The 16,928-nt window shown below is 51.0% G+C and overlaps 5 protein-coding genes across 5 annotated transcripts; 3 read left to right on the plus strand and 2 right to left on the minus strand.

Annotated features, from left to right (window-relative positions):
* Nucleotides 1-314: 314 nt before the first annotated feature.
* On the plus strand, nt 315-4,696 carry PtrM4_080450 (WD40 repeat protein; the record flags this gene model as incomplete). The annotated part of the gene is made up of 2 exons (XM_066106433.1): nt 315-529; nt 913-4,696. 2 exons carry the CDS (start codon nt 315-317, stop codon nt 4,694-4,696), a joined length of 3,999 nt encoding a protein of 1,332 aa, XP_065963371.1.
* Nucleotides 4,697-7,433: 2,737 nt separating this feature from the next.
* On the minus strand, nt 7,434-7,857 carry PtrM4_080460 (40S ribosomal protein eS21; the record flags this gene model as incomplete). The annotated part of the gene is made up of 3 exons (XM_001940918.2): nt 7,434-7,643; nt 7,698-7,717; nt 7,827-7,857. 3 exons carry the CDS (start codon nt 7,855-7,857, stop codon nt 7,434-7,436), a joined length of 261 nt encoding a protein of 86 aa, XP_001940953.1.
* A 1,853-nt stretch (nt 7,858-9,710) lies between these two features.
* On the plus strand, nt 9,711-10,733 carry PtrM4_080470 (metacaspase; the record flags this gene model as incomplete). The annotated part of the gene is made up of 2 exons (XM_066106434.1): nt 9,711-10,565; nt 10,626-10,733. 2 exons carry the CDS (start codon nt 9,711-9,713, stop codon nt 10,731-10,733), a joined length of 963 nt encoding a protein of 320 aa, XP_065963372.1.
* Nucleotides 10,734-12,585: 1,852 nt separating this feature from the next.
* PtrM4_080480 (XynB, Beta-xylosidase) lies at nt 12,586-13,763 on the plus strand (the record flags this gene model as incomplete). Its single annotated transcript, XM_001940921.1, has 4 exons — nt 12,586-12,726; nt 12,778-12,849; nt 12,913-13,206; nt 13,275-13,763. The coding sequence occupies 4 exons, from the start codon at nt 12,586-12,588 to the stop codon at nt 13,761-13,763; spliced, it is 996 nt and encodes a 331-aa protein (XP_001940956.1).
* Nucleotides 13,764-14,182: 419 nt separating this feature from the next.
* PtrM4_080490 (Monoamine oxidase) lies at nt 14,183-16,087 on the minus strand (the record flags this gene model as incomplete). The annotated part of the gene is made up of 5 exons (XM_001940922.2): nt 14,183-15,111; nt 15,168-15,246; nt 15,306-15,764; nt 15,886-15,916; nt 15,966-16,087. 5 exons carry the CDS (start codon nt 16,085-16,087, stop codon nt 14,183-14,185), a joined length of 1,620 nt encoding a protein of 539 aa, XP_001940957.1.
* Between the last annotated feature and the right edge of the window lie 841 nt (nt 16,088-16,928).

Raw genomic sequence — 16,928 nt, forward strand, 5'->3', positions numbered from 1 at the left:
GCAGGCATTAGGCCGGTCGGGGACGTGCTCAGGATGGATCTCGACCTCGCACCCCGGGGCCTGCAGCTCCAGGAGTCCAGGGACACACGACAACTCACGGCCACCAGCCGTCGGGTCCTGCAGCAGCCTGCAGCTCATCACCACTGGTCGACTTTTCTGATTTTGTAGAACAGGTACTGTAGCTGAACGAGGGCGCCACCAGCTGTCGACTGTTGTCAAGACTGTCCACCCACTTCAACGCCCCCCCCCCCCAAAGAGGCCGCGTCGTCGCTTTTGCCATGAGGTGCCGGACGTCGCCCTAGTGCACCGCTCAGATGACTGAAAACAATCGCCGCACGTCAGCGGTCGCCTCGCCCAAGATACCGCCACCGCCGCCGCTGCCTCTACCCAAGCAAAAGTCGCGCTCCTACTTTGAGCGCTTTGTTGCACAGCCCTTGACTACCGCCTACGGCTCCCGTCCACCGAGCGTGCAGCAAGGTCATGGCCCAGAAGGCGGCCTTCCGAACCCTCTAGTGCCCAAACTTACCGGGTAAGTAGCGAGCGAGCCTCCATGTACTGTGTCTACTGCACTGTCTGTCGTATATGGTACCGCATCATGACAATGTATGCTGGGTCTGGGTATGCTGGGTACCACCTCCGCGTACACCATATACCGGCTATGCTCGCATGCTCGCATCGCTGCTTCCTTCATCACAAAGCGCACCTTTCCGTATATTCCTGTACCTGCCCGTTCCTTCCTTTGCTCGTGTACCCTTCCCTATACCACTCTCCATTCATGCACCTTCCCACTTCATTTGGCCTTTGCCGTCCCGACGCCTGCCCAATGTCTTCCGTACCCCCCCCCCCCCCGTGCTGCACATTCAATTGATTACCATGTGCGTGTTGATAATGCAGTCTAACATGTCAACCTAGCATTCGCACAGGCTATTCCCAAGATGCAAGCCACAAAACTGGTCTTGCCATCTCTGCCCTCGACATCAACCGCGAACGTACCCATGCCGTACTCGCTGGCAAGGAAATTCTAAAAACTGTCCGCGTGCAAGATGCCAGGATCGTCGACGAGACCAACCTGCGTGCTGCTGTCCTCAACTCGGCCGATTCACAGCCCAGGCAGCGTGAGGGATTGGGCATCCACGACGTGAAGTGGTCTCACGGCCAATTCAGCTCGCATATCGCTACAGCCGCTGCAAACGGCAAAGTCATCCTGTACGACCTCAACCGCGCCAGCGTGGAGCTGACTAGACTGCACGAGCACACGCGTCAGGTACACAAACTCGCTTTCAATCCCCATCAGGGTCACTTGCTGCTGTCTGCAAGCCACGATGCCACGGTCCGCCTGTGGGACTTGCGCGACATGCGCAGAGATGTCACTATCTGTCGCAGTCGCCATCAGTATGCAGGCATCAACGGCGGTATCCGTGATGTCCAGTGGTCGCCTACCGACGCGGTAGAATTCGCTTTTGGCACCGACAATGGCACCATACAGCGCTGGGACTTTCGTAATAACAAGGGCCCCAAGCAGAAAATTACAGCGCACGACCAACGCATCTGCACCTCTATTGACTGGCATCCAGACGGCAAGCACCTGCTCAGTGCCGGCGTCGATCGAACTGTCAAGGTCTGGGACTTTTCCATTACTGGACGCCGCCAAAAGGCTGCCTTCGTCTTACACACGCCCTTTCCTGTATACCAGGCGAGATGGAGACCACCATACTGGTCTGACGACTACCACGAAAAGGGCGCCTACCAGTGTACACAGCTGGCCACATCTTACGATCGCGAGCATCCTGCCATCCATGTCTGGGACTTTCGTCGACCTTGCCTGCCTTTTCGAGAAATTAACAGGTTTGCTACCGCGCCTTCCGACATGCTTTGGCATTCGCGTGACACACTATGGACTGTTGGCAAGGAGGGCATCTTCCAGCAAAACGATGTCCACCATGCTCCCAAGACACTCGACCGCCGCAACCTACAGGCGCTTGCAGTATCACCAAGTGGGGAAGTCAGTGTTGTTGCACAGAGGAGGCCTCGACTGCGCGCCTCTGCCAGTCTGGCCTACACAAACGATGCATACCTTGGCGATCCACGCGATAGACGGCATAGTCCAGAGAAAGGTACTCTCAGAAACTCAGCAGATGACAGCCTGGACGATAGCTTCCTCACCTCTTCCATGAAGCGGCACCATGGGCGCACCGCAAGTAACAGGTCAACCAAGTCATTCAGCAGCACGCCACCTTCGGACACTGCTCCAAAGGTCATGTTCCTCAGCGACTCGGTCGTCGCGCACAGTGAGTCATCCAGGCCGAATCAGGTTGCCTTACGAGGCATACTACCCGGCGTGACCAATACTCAGATCTTTGCCTATCTGGCACAGAAGTACAAAACCATACAGCTTTCCGACCCCCCTGACGTGGAATCTTTTTTCCGAATAGAACACGTCTTTCAACAGAATGCAGAGTATGCGCAGCGCGCAGCCTTATACAGGCTAGCGCAGTCATGGAGAGTCGTCGGTACATCCATTGCTGTGGCCACACGCCGCCGAGCAGAGTTACACAGACAACAAACAAGGTTGCGGCCGTCTGACAAGCCGCCCAACGTATCGTCTGGCCTCGTGGACGCACATGACAAACGGCTGACAGTGCCGCCAAATCCTGCAGTGCGAGCCATTCTCGGTACACTCGACAAGCCAGCTTCTCCGTCTCGAAAGCCAGTGGTGGTGGAGAGCACCTCTAACCTTACGACGCCCCTCGCTCGCCCCGTGCTGACCCATGGCGGCAACAATCTGCAGAGGCCAGACCTGCTCGACCTCGACCAAGAAGACATTGATCAGCTTCCGCCTTCTATTACAGGACCACCACCTGATGCGAACAGAATGCTTGCATCATCGCAGAGAAATTTCAGTGGACCCCATTGGTATCATACCGGAGATGGCCTTGATGAAAGGCGGGCCTTGGTCGGTAGCTATCGAGCATCTCCACGGATTCCACTAAGTCTTGTACCGAGCAATGAACAAGGAATGAGTATCAGTGTACCACGTCCACTAGAGCGACACGACTCTGGAGAGAGCTTTACCATGTTTTCTGCCTCATCAGACTCTCAAAAGGGCAACTCGATGCCAAGCTCATTTGCGAGCGGCAGTTCGCAGCTTGACCGTGTCAAGGCTTTGTCGGAGGACTGGCAAGCGCTACCGGACAAATCCAGCTTCGGTAAACCAAGGGTGACGGGGGATGAAGTGTTAGGCAAAAGCATCTCCATATCTCCTACGACTGTTCTTCTCGGCGCAAGCGGTGTTGGCTCAGGCCAAAATGATTCACAAAGCTTGGCCCGAAATGGTTTAAGCCACGAAGATGAGCCTGGCAGTGGAGAAAAGGCTATTCGCGACATGCAGCATCTACGAAGAAACAACCAGCTGCTTCGACATGACAGTTCTGATTCCGAAGCACTCACGAGCATCTCATCATCTTCGTATGATTACCATGAAATGGAGGCCAGCGGAACGATTGTGCCTGATGTATTTGAGGAGATACGATCGCCACATATCCCAAGGCCTATCACATCTCTACCAAATGTCACTGGAGGTGCACCTCCGGTCCTTGACCCATCTACCAACGATGCATTAACGTTGTCTGATTTCCAGGCTATGCATATTGATGCCGAAGTGGAGTCGCCATTTTCTGTTGTTGGGTTGCTGAACAATCTCCTCACCCATCACGCTGAAGCCTCGGATGCACAGTTCTCATCCATTCTTCTTCTACTCATGGCCCCATTACTGCCGCAAACGCACAGTTCGATTGACAATCCGAGTGCCGATGTGGCAGAAGTCCTCAATGTCTTCGCTGATACCTTTGTTTCACTCGGACTAACCCCAACGCAAGCGAAAGCAATTCTCGCAACACAACTAAGCGAACTTATAGCCACTGGTGTCAATCCTTACCAAGCCGAGTCTATCTTACACACCTATCATGCCCAGCTGCACTCTCTGTCTCTGTTCAATTCTGCGGCTTCCTTACGCCGTTTAGCATATCCGACCTACCCTGCTGTATATGAGCAAGCCCTGAAAGAGACCCAGGTCGGACTACTGTGCCTAAGCTGCAAGTCACCAATCAACAACCCGAAGGATAAAATGCGCTGCGAGTCATGCAGGCGTACACAGGCACCATGCCCGATATGTTGGGCTAAATACTCCGCTTTCGAACCAGTTACCGCCAAGAAGAAGAAGAAGAGGTCGAAATCTCGTTCAAACTCTAATGACCTGGGACATCGGAGGCACCGATCGTCTCACACAACGTGTCGAGACCTTGATGCCGATCACGAAGCTGACGATCCATCGCCGAAAGTTCCGGCCAAGTGGTCTCAGCCTACAGCAACACTTTGGACGTGGTGTCCGCTATGTGGGCACGGTGGACATACTAATTGCATTTCGACATGGTTTGCCGACCCAACCTTGTCAGATGGGGCATGTCCCACTGAAGGCTGTCTTTGCGACTGTGTCCAGGGCAATCGGCGAGATGAGAAGATCCAGGAGATGCTTCTCAAGAAGGCAGAGAAGGACCGATCGAAGCTCGTACGCAAAGGTGATGATTGGAAGGTAAAGGAGAGTAAGGCCGTCTCTGCAGTACGCAGCGCCGCTCTTGATACGATTTCAGATCATCATCCACCCGGCTCCGGGACAACAACCCCGACACGTAAATCATAGGGCAGTGCTATGCGTCGTCTAAATAACGCAACTCAGCAAGTCATGGTCAAGAATCACCACGTCTCCTGACCATTCTCGCAGGCTAGATAGACGTATGGCGTCCGGGCAGCGCTTCAGCTCAGCCATGGTCTCTCACACAGCCCTGTGAAAGCGGTCTGACATCACTCTTCCACAATTTCTGACATCACAATATCCCAGTATTCTTACGCCCGATGGTCGCTACGAGGTACTTACGGAGCTGCCCGCATATGCATAATCACACCGCCTGTATGCGCGCCAAGCTAGGTAGCATGCACCCTCGAAATCAGCCCGCGTCCGCGGATGCGGGACGCTGACTTGGGGTCTAACGTGGGTCGGCCACGTGTTTTTGTACAATCCTAGTTTCTAGTGTTAGGTCGCGCAAGACTAATGGACTCACGATCCGGCTTTTCTTCATGTCTGCAGTAGATGTATTTGTCTTTGGGGTTTTTTTTAGTGGTTCGGGGCTCTCTCCCCACATCAGCGTTGCTCGGACATGCTAACGCTGGGCGGAGGGCGGCATGAGCGGGAAAAGAATACCAGATGCGCGCAAGTCGCATAACCAGAAGCAATTCCATCTTGTCATATGTGTACTAATAATGTATACAACGATATTCCCGCAAACACGACTCGCATACTCAGGTGTATGTAGGTGTGATGTTTTTTTTATCGCCGAAGTTTCCATTTACTAAAAACGCGCTTATTTGCTTTGACATTAGCGTATCTGCAGCCTTACCGTTGTCCAGACGGTGCTTGGTGCTTGGTTGCATGGTTAACCTAAGTATGTATGTACGAACAAAAATTCCATCGCTTACATCCACCCGACGACCAATCACGCAAAACTGCTTATCCAAACCTATATCCTCAATCTCCCGATCGTGCATTTCCTCTTTCAGACTAGTGGGAAGAAACGGGTGGCTGGGCGGGGGTGTAACCACGGCATATACCGCACAAGTAATCAGAACCAAGAAAGGATTTACCGGTACGGCATGTTGCCGAAAAAGCAAGGCTAAACGTTGAGAGTTGCATGACAATAAGTCGTCGTCGCGTTTGCCACGTTTCGGTCCTTTTATTCATCAACGGTATTGCGCCTCACAGCCCGCCTCACAAACGACAATGCCCATTGCCACTTGAACAAATACCATGCAAAAGCATTTCAGGGATCTCTCTGATTTGTACTACCCCACAATCTTTAATCATCTGATTTTTAGACAATGAAACTAGTCCATCTACGTTGTACAACATGCCGAAAAGGTACCTACAATTTACCTTCCCACTTTGTATCATTCCACCCTCCCAGCCCGGCCTCCTCCACACCTCACACATACACGCATACCATACACAGACATGTAACCCCTTCTCTGATCGGTCAGTCAGCCTTGTTGATCGGTGTGCCTGACGTGCCTTCCCAGCGGACCGCTACGCCTCCGTTGCTCAAACCCCGCGATCCCACTGATCCCCAAGATGGGACTTTGTTGAGGATCAATACTGCAGACTGCACGTAAGATGGCAACTGCAGGGGTTGTATGGAAGGAGAGCAGAAAAAAGGTCAACGAGTATTTGTATTGGGTAGCCACATTTTCAATGTGGATTGTCGAATGAATACTCCATGTTGTTGCGGCTGCTGTTGTCACATGGGCTGGATGTGTACTACCTGCGGATGCCATACCGAGTACTCCCGAGATACCTAGCTATTAGCAGTCTGATCGACGGTTACGCGCGTAAAAAGACCGTTCATTTGGCACCTTTGGCTTTCGTCACATAGGTTGCCACTTGGGGCCCGAATGCGCAATAGATCTAGACCCTGTCGTGGGCCCCCGTCTATTGTTACACCCAGCCTCGCCCAGCCGGACGGTTACCGCAGCATGGGACGCGATAGGCAGATGTGCTCTGCGGGGATCTGTGCTTTAGCGAGGTGTGGTGGGCTGATGATGATCTCGGTACGTTGGACTAGAACACAGCGAGAATGTACATGCAGTATGTGGTGTAAGGTAAGCGCCATGCGTACCTGTGTTGCCTAATGAGAATAGACACGGAAACCAGATGCCTATCGCGAATGAATGAACTATTCGCCAAGATTCGCGATACGATATCTCACGACCACGCGGCCATGCACGATGGTCTGTTTCAGTTGCTTCTTCGGTGTGCGAAATGTACGTGTAAGGATTACCATGTGTAGGCGGCGCGGTACGGAGGTCACGGCTTTGGGCATCAATGCTAGGCATCAATGAAAAGTGCATATACGAAGCTGGAAGCAGAATGCGAGTGCTTGCTGGCGTGGTACAAGCATTATCGTTGTGTAGTGATACGTGGTTGGTCGATGTGGAAGGATCTCGAGCAACCATGTCGCTTAACAGCATCCAGTACATGGCGTAGCCTGGTTCTCGCAGTCGTCAGTATAGCTAGGTTAGATTAGACTGCCTTCCATCCAACGCCGCATCCAAATCAAAGGCGTACATCACAATCGAAACTGGATCGTTGCATGTATTATGACCGGGCTTATGTGAAATTGATCGTATTCATATCTCAACCAGTTCCCATTCCTCGTGATATCGTTGATCCGCGGGAGAAAGGAAGTGAAGGCCCTTAGTCGGTGTAAAATGCAAGCCTCCGTCTTGGAGAGGCAGTTCAGATTCCGAATCCCTGCTTCCAGTCAGCCCGCGTCCTTTTTCCCGAGACATTCTCCGCTTGCATACTTCAACTCCATAATGCCAACCATTTACCGGGACGCGCTCCAGACCGACTTGAGGAAGCCGTCCTTTTGTGTGAGCCTGTTGAAGCTGTCGTCGGACTCGCCCATGGCGCGTACAAAACCGCAGATGGCGTAGACCTGGTTGTCGCCAGTGTAGCGGCCGTTCTCGTCAACCTTGCCAACGCTCAGTTGGACAGAGGCGTGGTCCTTGGCCCTGATGATGCGTCCGGTAGCCGACTTGAAGGAATTAGTATCGCAAAGACTTCAGATAAGAAATCGAGGTAGACTAACGCATCGGCGGGGGATGTACACTGTGGGCGAGTTAGCAATATGTTCCGCAGAGATATTTCCATGAGCGGCGGAGGCAGTCGCGGTATGCAAATCATCTGGATGGGTGCGCCAGTAGAGGATGCTTCTTACAGTCAACGAGCTCTCCGCGTTCGTTCTCCATTTTGATCGAAGTGTAGGTTGACGGCGGGGTGGTCTTGAGTGTGGCTTTGTCGGGTTGGCTTTGCTAGGTCGTCGGCGTCGAACTCTCTCTGATCTGAATTTCGACCCTCGCTTAGCCTGTGCCGCGCTAACCGAATGGGGATTAATCCGCTTCCTGCACATCTGCTCCAGCCTCACCACCATGCCCAGTTGCATCTTAAATTGGAAGAGTTGGCACTCAATTATTTTCGGACGTGATCATCTAAATCAAATATGTATGTCGGCTATCAATGATTCTTTCCCCATTTTATGTAAGCCATGAGGTGAAGCGCAACAACGAGCACTGATACAGAACGATATATTCCTAGCGTTATCCCGTCTTTCTATCATTTGCTTGCTCCCTTGACCTCAAAAACCGCGAATATCGGCGCATGGTCACTGGGTAACCTATCTGCTTCACTATCCAAAATTCCAATCTTTGACGCATCCTTTCTCCCAAGCTTGACTCCCTGCAAGAAAAAAATCCGATTGCCTTTGCGTCCCGCCGACGCGTGGAATGAAAGTGTACTGTTTTTGGCGTTCATTCATCTTTCTCCAAATATCAACGCCTTTGAATCCGCCATGCTTCTCGTCTCCCCCCGTTAGCATCTTTTTGTTGAACTTTTTAGAGGCTACGATATGCTCAAAAGGCATACCACCTGAACGAGTTTTTGTGTCGAGCTCATCGAGCACGACATGCATATTGCCCGCAAGCAGCACATTCCATCTTTCCGCCTCGTGCCTCTTGCACTCCCGCATCAATAGATTCTGAAACTCGTGTTTCCGATCATGTTTCGTATCTCTTTTAACACCACTTTCTGGATCTCGATACGGAAGGCCGCTCCCTGCGACAGAAAGGATGTTGTAAATGACCACTTTTGCTTTAGGATCGGTCTTCGACTGGAGTCTCACCATTGCGACGCGACCTTCTTTGTCCCAATCTACAGTCCGTACCGCGACGTTGTAAAAGTCAGAAAGATCATCACGTAGAACAGTCACGACTCCGTGCCTCCTCCCAATCTTCGCTGAATCCTCCCTCACCAACATGGGCGGGGTAGTGTAAAGTGTACTTTATACAATGGGCTATCGATACCATGTAAGGTGTAGTGCCATGGTTGACTGGTGTTCACTGCTGCTTCAACGGCGGTTTGGGTTGCGCTGGCTTCCGTGGCAATCTTGACGTCTTGAAGGAAAAGCACAGGTGGCCAATTGTGACGATGCAGAAATCCTCTGAGATAGAGTTGCGGTAATTCTTCTTTTACGCTGTTACGCCTCTTTTCTCGTCGTCTTTACGGAACATGTCGTTTAGTCTATGCCAGGTAAACGGAGCAATGCCGTCTATGCTCCATGAGAATATGCGCAAAGGGTTTAGAGGTGAGCTTAAGACCAAATTTTGAGAAGAGAGTGGCACGAATGCTTCTGCAGGTTTTTCTTGTCGCTCTGTCGTGCGCGCAGTGCTTTTAGTATGAAACGAAGCCAAAATGGCCCTTTATGTGGGGATCAACGCTGATGACGCTGTGAACTTGTGGGAACCCGACATGCAGAGTGCTCTTAAAGAGAACATGTTTGTGTGTGCTTCTGTTCACCGTACCGTGCACTAATGTTGCGGTGTTTTGTCAGGTACGATCATTCATGCAGCGGAGCGGAACGCGTCAATTATAATGTCCGACTACTGTAGTAGCGATCGGGCAGCGATCGGCCACATCATTCACGTACCCCTCCACTTCATAAAGCTACTCGTCTGTCTCCGCCACACCTCCGCCACTCTGTCAACTACGCCGAAATTGAAATATTGTTATTACGATACATCTATACACCGCTATAATCAACTTCGAGATGTCCTACAAACGCAAGAAGAGTCTCCTCATCGGTATCAACTATGTCGGCAGCAGCCATGAACTACGTGGCTGCCACTCCGATGTCGACAACATGGCGGATTTCCTGTCCTATCGCGGCTATAACAACTCCCAAAAAGATAGAGTCATCCTCTCCGACCGTCCAGAGGTATCCTACGATTCACCATACTACCCGAACGGTCACAATCTCATCGCAGCAATCGACTGGCTGGTTTCCGAACCCGGTTGTACACTCTTCCTGCACTACTCTGGACATGGTGGGCAAATCGAAGATGTGGACGGGAACAGGGGCTCTACTGGCTTGGATGCATCTATTGTTCCTGTTGATTTTGAACAGAGGGGTCAAATCTCTAGTACCATCTTGCACGAGCATCTTGTCACGCGCATGGCGCCTGACTGTACACTGTTCGTAATTATGGACTGCTGTCACTCTGGCTCTGCACTTGAACTTCCCTACGTATATCGTTCCGACAGCGAAGGCCAGATCAGCTTGATGGATAACCTCAAGACCGGGCTCTACCTCGCAGGCGAAGCTCGTGACATCATCTCTGGCGGATTTTCATACAACAAGATTGGCGAGGCGCAGCAACTGCTCGCCGGCGCCAGCAGTTTCTTCAAAGGTCTCCGTCATTTTGGTGAGGGACAAGAGGAAGGGCTGGAAAGCGGTGAGTTTGCGGGACAGTATGGAAGTGAGCAAAAGATGGTTACCATGTTCAGCGGATGTAGGGATGATCAGACCAGTGCAGATGCGAAGATTGCCGGGCAAGCAACTGGAGCAATGACATGGGCGTTCTTGGAGATGATGAAGAGTAGTCAGAATCCAAGTTATGCTGAGGTGAGTGTTGACCGTATCTGCCTAGACGCTTGGTGAGATTGATATTCTGACGCTCAGTAGACATTGAAACACACCAGGAAGCTTTTGGACGAGAGCAACTATACCCAGGTTCCTCAGCTCAGCTCAGGGCTTGATATTGATTTGGATGAAATGACCCTTGTGCTCTGATTTTATCCTGCTCTTGTGGCATATAGTGCAAAAACACACGGTAGACTCATACAATAAATTCATTTCCTTTTATATTGTACCCGTCAAAGTCTGTTTCTTCCAAGAGTAAGGTGCAATATCGACCGTAAGCTGATGTGAGGCCGAGAGCTCGCCATGATGGAAGCAATGACAATTTGGGTAGCAAGAACGGGAGACAGAGCGTCTTCAAATGTACATTGGTTGAGCAGGATCCTTTTGAGATGTACCTTTCGTTCTTCTAACTACATGTACCTCTGACAATGTCCACTTTGCACAAGGCATGTATAAACATACTGGCATGTCTGATTGACTCTTGCGTATATGGGAAAGCGAGGAATCGGCCAATTCGTTTTATCACCTTGGGATACCCAAGCTTGAATACCAACGTCACTTCAAATGAATATACTATCGGGGTTTGGTTGGTATTATGGACGATGTAGCTTGCAGCTCGTATAGATACTCTTTGGTTGCAGGATAATACGGAACATTGGTGAAATTCTCCGATAAATACATTGCCCACGTGCCGTAAAGTGATGCTTTAACGCGCATCGTCTGGCGACGAAAATAGACCAGCTGGACCCTGATATACCAGGTAAGCATATTAATACAAGGCATACAGTAGCCGCATTATGTATACCTATAGGCACACGTATAGATCAGCTCATTGTCTTGCCGAACGGCGATACTGGGAGAGTCAACGCAGCAAAATGCGCCGAGAAACCTCAGAACTGAGTGCTTTGGCTGGCAAGCTGCAAACGTCATCGACGTCCGTTCCGTTGAACCGCAAACATTTTACCTAGCGCTACCCCACGACGGCAGTCGCCTCCGTACTTTCGCTCAATACGGGCATTTCTAGCAAGCCAAGTCTTTGGGATTTACCCGTTCCCGCGCCTCTGCCGCGGACCTGGTTACGTTACCTCGGACCTCCTGAGTCACTCTCCCGTGCACTCGGTCCCAAATTAATGTATCGCATCCGGTGAAAATACGTGCTATGTATTCGTGCGACCGGTCACTCTTACAAGCGGATAAATCGTCCAAACCAACCAAAGTTAGTGAGCCATTGTTTGCGTGGTCTAGAACTTAGGAACCCCCACTCGGTTCACCGCCACACCGCATATCGCGTCTACAGTAGAGAAACCAACGCTGATCACCATCTGCACGGCAATTCTATGAGGATACATAAGATGAAAATCATCTATTTGCCATCAATCGAGCAACAGTTCGGTTCAGATCACCCAGCATCGGTGGTTTAGTGGTAAAATTAGCCGTTGCCATCCAGCTTCTATAGCAACAGCAGTAAGCAGGACAGTCTCGGCTAGCCCCGGGTTCGATTCCCGGCCGATGCAATATGTTTTTGGCGGTGTCGCCGTCGTTTTTAGGGTGTTCGAAATGGGTGGCGGAAGTTTTTTTTTGCCTGAGGTTGGCAGTTCACGAACAACGGTTTTGAGGCTTGTGTGGAAGGTTCAGCATAGGACGGACGAACCAATCGGCCCGAACAGCACGAATTTCGGTGCTTATTCGATTATTTGACCGTACCGTTCATTGCAGGCACACAACTCGATTAGCCCAACTCCCCAGACGATACGTCAGAAAGTCTCACGTCTGCTATGTTTTTCCCTAAGATTAGCCTAAAGATCGGAAGGGGGCGATGACATCGTTTTGTACTAAACTGACTAAGTCAAGCCACAATGGGGGCCCTTCTGGGGGCCCTTCTGGGGGCATAAAGGTCCTAATCCCCACAGATGGAGATGTCAGGGCCATCCTACTCCACGCGTTGCACCTGTCAAGATAGTTCACCAAGCTTTTGCTCGTGATCGGTTCAACCTAGTCCAAGATGTCTGTCGCCGTTTACGATCCCCCGGTGATCAACACTTTCCACCAGTGCGATCCCGCGGCCCATGTCTGGAAGCATGATCCCAACACCGTGTACGTTTACGGGTCCCACGACGTAAACTCGACAAAGAATCCCCCGGTGGTTAGTCTTGACGCTCGTATTTATGTCGGCGAAAGCTAATGGGGCATACAGCAATATGACATGAAAGACTACTATGTGCTCATTCAAGTCGACATCACCAAGCCTGCTACGGTTGGACCAAAGGTAAGGCTTTGTTTGCTCTTAACCTCATTTCTGGAGTGGTTGCATTCTAACAACTCCATCCAGATTCTGGACCTTCCGGATATCCCATGGGCCTCGCAACAACTTTGGGCTCCAGATGTGGCTGAAAAGAACGGCGAGTACTTCCTGTACTTCCCCGCCAAGGACAAGGACGGTGTCTTCAGGATTGGAGTAGCCAAGTCTGACAAGCCAGACGGAAAATTCAAGGCCGAGCCAAGCTACATCCCTGGTGCTTACAGCATTGACCCCGCTATCTTGGCTGACGACGACGGATGCTACTACATGTACTTTGGTGGTCTGTGGGGCGGCCAGCTCCAGGCATGGCCCAACAACACTCTGGTAAGCACAAGCTGACATTATTACCCGTTGGGAATTGAAGGAAAAAATTGATACTAACCCACCAAAAGAACACCTCTGCTTTCGGTAACATTTCACCCTCGTCCGGCCCAGCACTTGGCCCACGCTTCGCCAAGCTCTCCGCCAACATGACCCACTTGGCCACCGAACCAAAGGAACTCGTTATCTATGACAAAGACGGCCAAGTCATGCAAGCGAACAGCACGCGTCGCTACTTTGAAGCTCCCTCTATCAACAAAGTCGGTAACTTGTACTATCTCCAATACTCGACCGGTACCTCGCACACCATCGAGATTGCCGTCGGAAAGAAGCCAGAGGGTCCGTTTTACTGGAAGAGCACACTGCTACAGCCGGTTAAGGGATGGACTACTCACGAATCGATTGTCAAGTTCAAGGGCGACTGGCTGCTGTACTATGCGGATGCTTCGCTTACTGGTATTGACGATTTGCGTAACACAAAGGTTAGGAAGCTGAACTTCGCGAATGGCACATTCGCACTTGCGCAGCCGCAGCCGTATACCCCTTTCCCTAGCTCCTAGTTTTTAGGTCTTGGAGATACGTATAGACTTAGATATGATCGATTGCATTATACACGAAGGAATACAGAGTTTAGTTACGGGCTTTTGAGATATGATTCAGTGCTGTGAAATTGACAACCAGGCTTGATGTCTGGCATTGATTTGATGCAATAGTAGCATTCATCGACTTCCCACGGTCATTACTGCTTGTTTCGGTCACTAAAAATCATAGAGCCGCGTTTGTTTTTCGTGTTGTTGGTCACTAGTGCGATAGCTACGAGTCCCAAGGTGTTGGAGCATGTGTAAGCCGCAGGGAAGAGGGCGATCATATTAATTGCGTGCCACACGTTTGACCACACTCATCTGAACTGGGGTAGAAACCCCGTTAAAAGCGGTCTAATCGTCTCCACCGAGACATTGATCAGCATGAGAAATTCTGATTACGCGTCACCACCTTCTGCATCAACAACACTATTAGCAACGAAGAAGGGGCTCGTTCCCATCCCATTGAAAGCATTGACCTCCCAGAACTCGGTCGTGCCATGCAGAACCTCATAGCGGTTATACGCGCCGCAACCGCTTGGACGATTGACGCATTCCGTCGTGATTTGGCCAGCGATGCGCTCTCCAACTTCTTGGCCCTCGAACCACGCGCCATGCAAAAAGCCAAAGTATTGTGCACTCTGAGCCTCACCAGCAAAGTACAGTCTTCCAACATTCGCGCGAAGGTTTTGGTGCATCTCAAGCGTCGTGCCAGCGGGCCAGTTCGAGTACGAACCACGGGCCCATGGAGTTTGAGTCCAGCGCGGGTACGTGAATGCTATGGGCTCTGGGACAATGATGCTAGGGAACATCTTTCGGAGCACTGCCATTCCTTCTGCCTTTGTGGTTTCGTCATCCTGTGCTTCGATACGGTAGGATTGGTCGCCGACCACTGTGGCGAAGATGATATTCGACCCAGGGAGGAAACCTTCCGTTGACAGACTCTGCCAGACTGTGTAGTAGCCGCGTGTTGTGGGGTCTGCGTAGAGGAAGAATTGTTTGTCTTCTGGCCAGAATGTCTCGTTGAACTGAAAAAATATCTTTGTATATGTTCCGAAATGAAAATTGGCAATAGCGGACTGCTTCCACTCGGGAAGTTCAGGCTCAAACGTGATAGCGTCGTTCTGCAGTACACCGAGAGAAACTGTGGAGATTGCGTAATCGGCTTCGACACAGGAGCCATCAGAAGTAGCGATATGAACGCCGGTATCGGAATAGATGATGTTTGTGACAACTGTGTTCAACAATACACGAGGGTCGTTAGGTTGTAGGAATTCAGCCGCTTGGTATTTCAACCAAGTGCTGAAGCCGCGTTGGTCGGTGCAGACTGCAAAAGAAGCAAAGTTAGAGATAGATTGGTTGAGAGTTGAGATCACGACTTACAATTGCTCATCTCGGAAAACCCGTAGTAGGTGAAGTTGTACCCTGCGATTCCATAGACAAAGCTTGATCCCTCGGGCGACTAGATTAAAAAAATGAAGTTAGGATGCGTCTGCACATATACATGCTTAGAGATCTTACCTGGGCGGTTTCCCAGTCCCACAAATAATACTCAACTGCTTTCCGTGTGGGGTCGCTTTTTGGTCGCCATCCACTCTGCCATAGTCCTGCACGGAAGCTCCTGTCCTGTAAATTCTCGGATAGTATTGTACCAGCGCTCTGTTCGAATTTGGACCAGTAGTCCTCAAACTCATCTAAGATGTCCGTGTAATCGACAGCCCCAGTCTCGTTGTAAGTGGCAATGGAGAAAGCATCAGAGTTTGGGCTCGTTAGATTGACCTGTTTCGAAAATGTCCAAACTGGATTCTCAGGACCATCAGTATCCTGACCTAGTCCAGAGATCCAATTTGCACCCAGTTCGACCGTGTAAGGGTTCCCGTCGGGATCCGAGCCGAACTTTGTATTTCGCATACGACCTCCAATATGGTCTTGATACTCGAGGATTAGGAAATCAGTAACGGACTGATTCGCCAGCGCTTGCTAGGTAAGTCAGCATACACATCAGAAAGAGCTTGTATATTTTTCCGCAGTTCGAATTGCTCGGCAATCGTTGAAGTTTCAAACTGCTGCCTCAAGCTATCACGCGACTAGGACTACTTACTGCTGCTGTAATGCCAGCAACACCTCCACCTCTATGATCAGTCAGTCTATACGCTCTATGATCGGTAGCCCGGAACATACATGATCGCAACCTTGGTCCTCTTGCACGTGCTATTGTAGTCTCGTCCGTGAAACGCTGGCGCAGCGAACGTTAAGGATGGAACCAAGCCAACGAGCAACAACCAGCCTTTTGCCAACCTCATGACGCAGATTCTTGAAGAGATTGCACTTTGGATGCGAGGTTTTAGAAGGCTCATGTGTCTCGCTGGGTACTTAAAGCTTTATCCGATAGTGTCGTCCTAGCATTCGCCCGCATTAGATCACTCAGCAAAACCGGGTCGCGATAGGATGTGGAGTACAGAGAGCGCTATCGATGACATAGTAGGCAGAAAGAAGCGTCGATCTGTATGTGGTCGGACCGGTCTGTGCCTGCTCGACGATGGCTTGAGTACCAATCCCGGGTATAGAACGCCTGTATGACATGTACTAGACGAAAAAGCGCAGCTGCATATGCAGCGCCTTGGAAAAGGCATGGCGTGGGACTTTTGAGGGAGCCATGCGGGTGGCTGCACGCCATAAGTTTTTGATGAGATGACGAGGATGACAACACGCAATACCTAGGTACTTGGTCTCTATATTCAGCTAAAAGAACGATGATACATATTCATTTACAGGCATTGGCGCAAGCCGACGACGGATGACGGCGCGGGTTTGGTGATAGATAGCGTACATATGGGAACGGGAAAGGCGCAGGGGTTGGCAACGACAGGATCGCGATAGCGGGGCCGATGATCAAGCTTCACTCCCAGGCCAGCTTCCCGGTCTCTACTCAACGCCAGTCAGTTGACGATTCTCCGCTTGTCGTCGTCATTGTCCATCTCAAGTACGGTAACACAGCCACACAGCCAAAATGCAGCTGAGTACCAGGAAGCCACCCGATCAAGGTAACGTCTGAGCAATATGCATGAGACCGGTGTTCGCCCGTCATCATTCCTGATGGCGGCGATCTGAGATATACGGTCTGAACTTGATCAGGTTAAAGCC

This window comes from Pyrenophora tritici-repentis, chromosome 3 (assembly GCF_003171515.1).
Source record: "Pyrenophora tritici-repentis strain M4 chromosome 3, whole genome shotgun sequence".
Lineage (NCBI taxonomy): Eukaryota > Fungi > Ascomycota > Dothideomycetes > Pleosporales > Pleosporaceae > Pyrenophora > Pyrenophora tritici-repentis.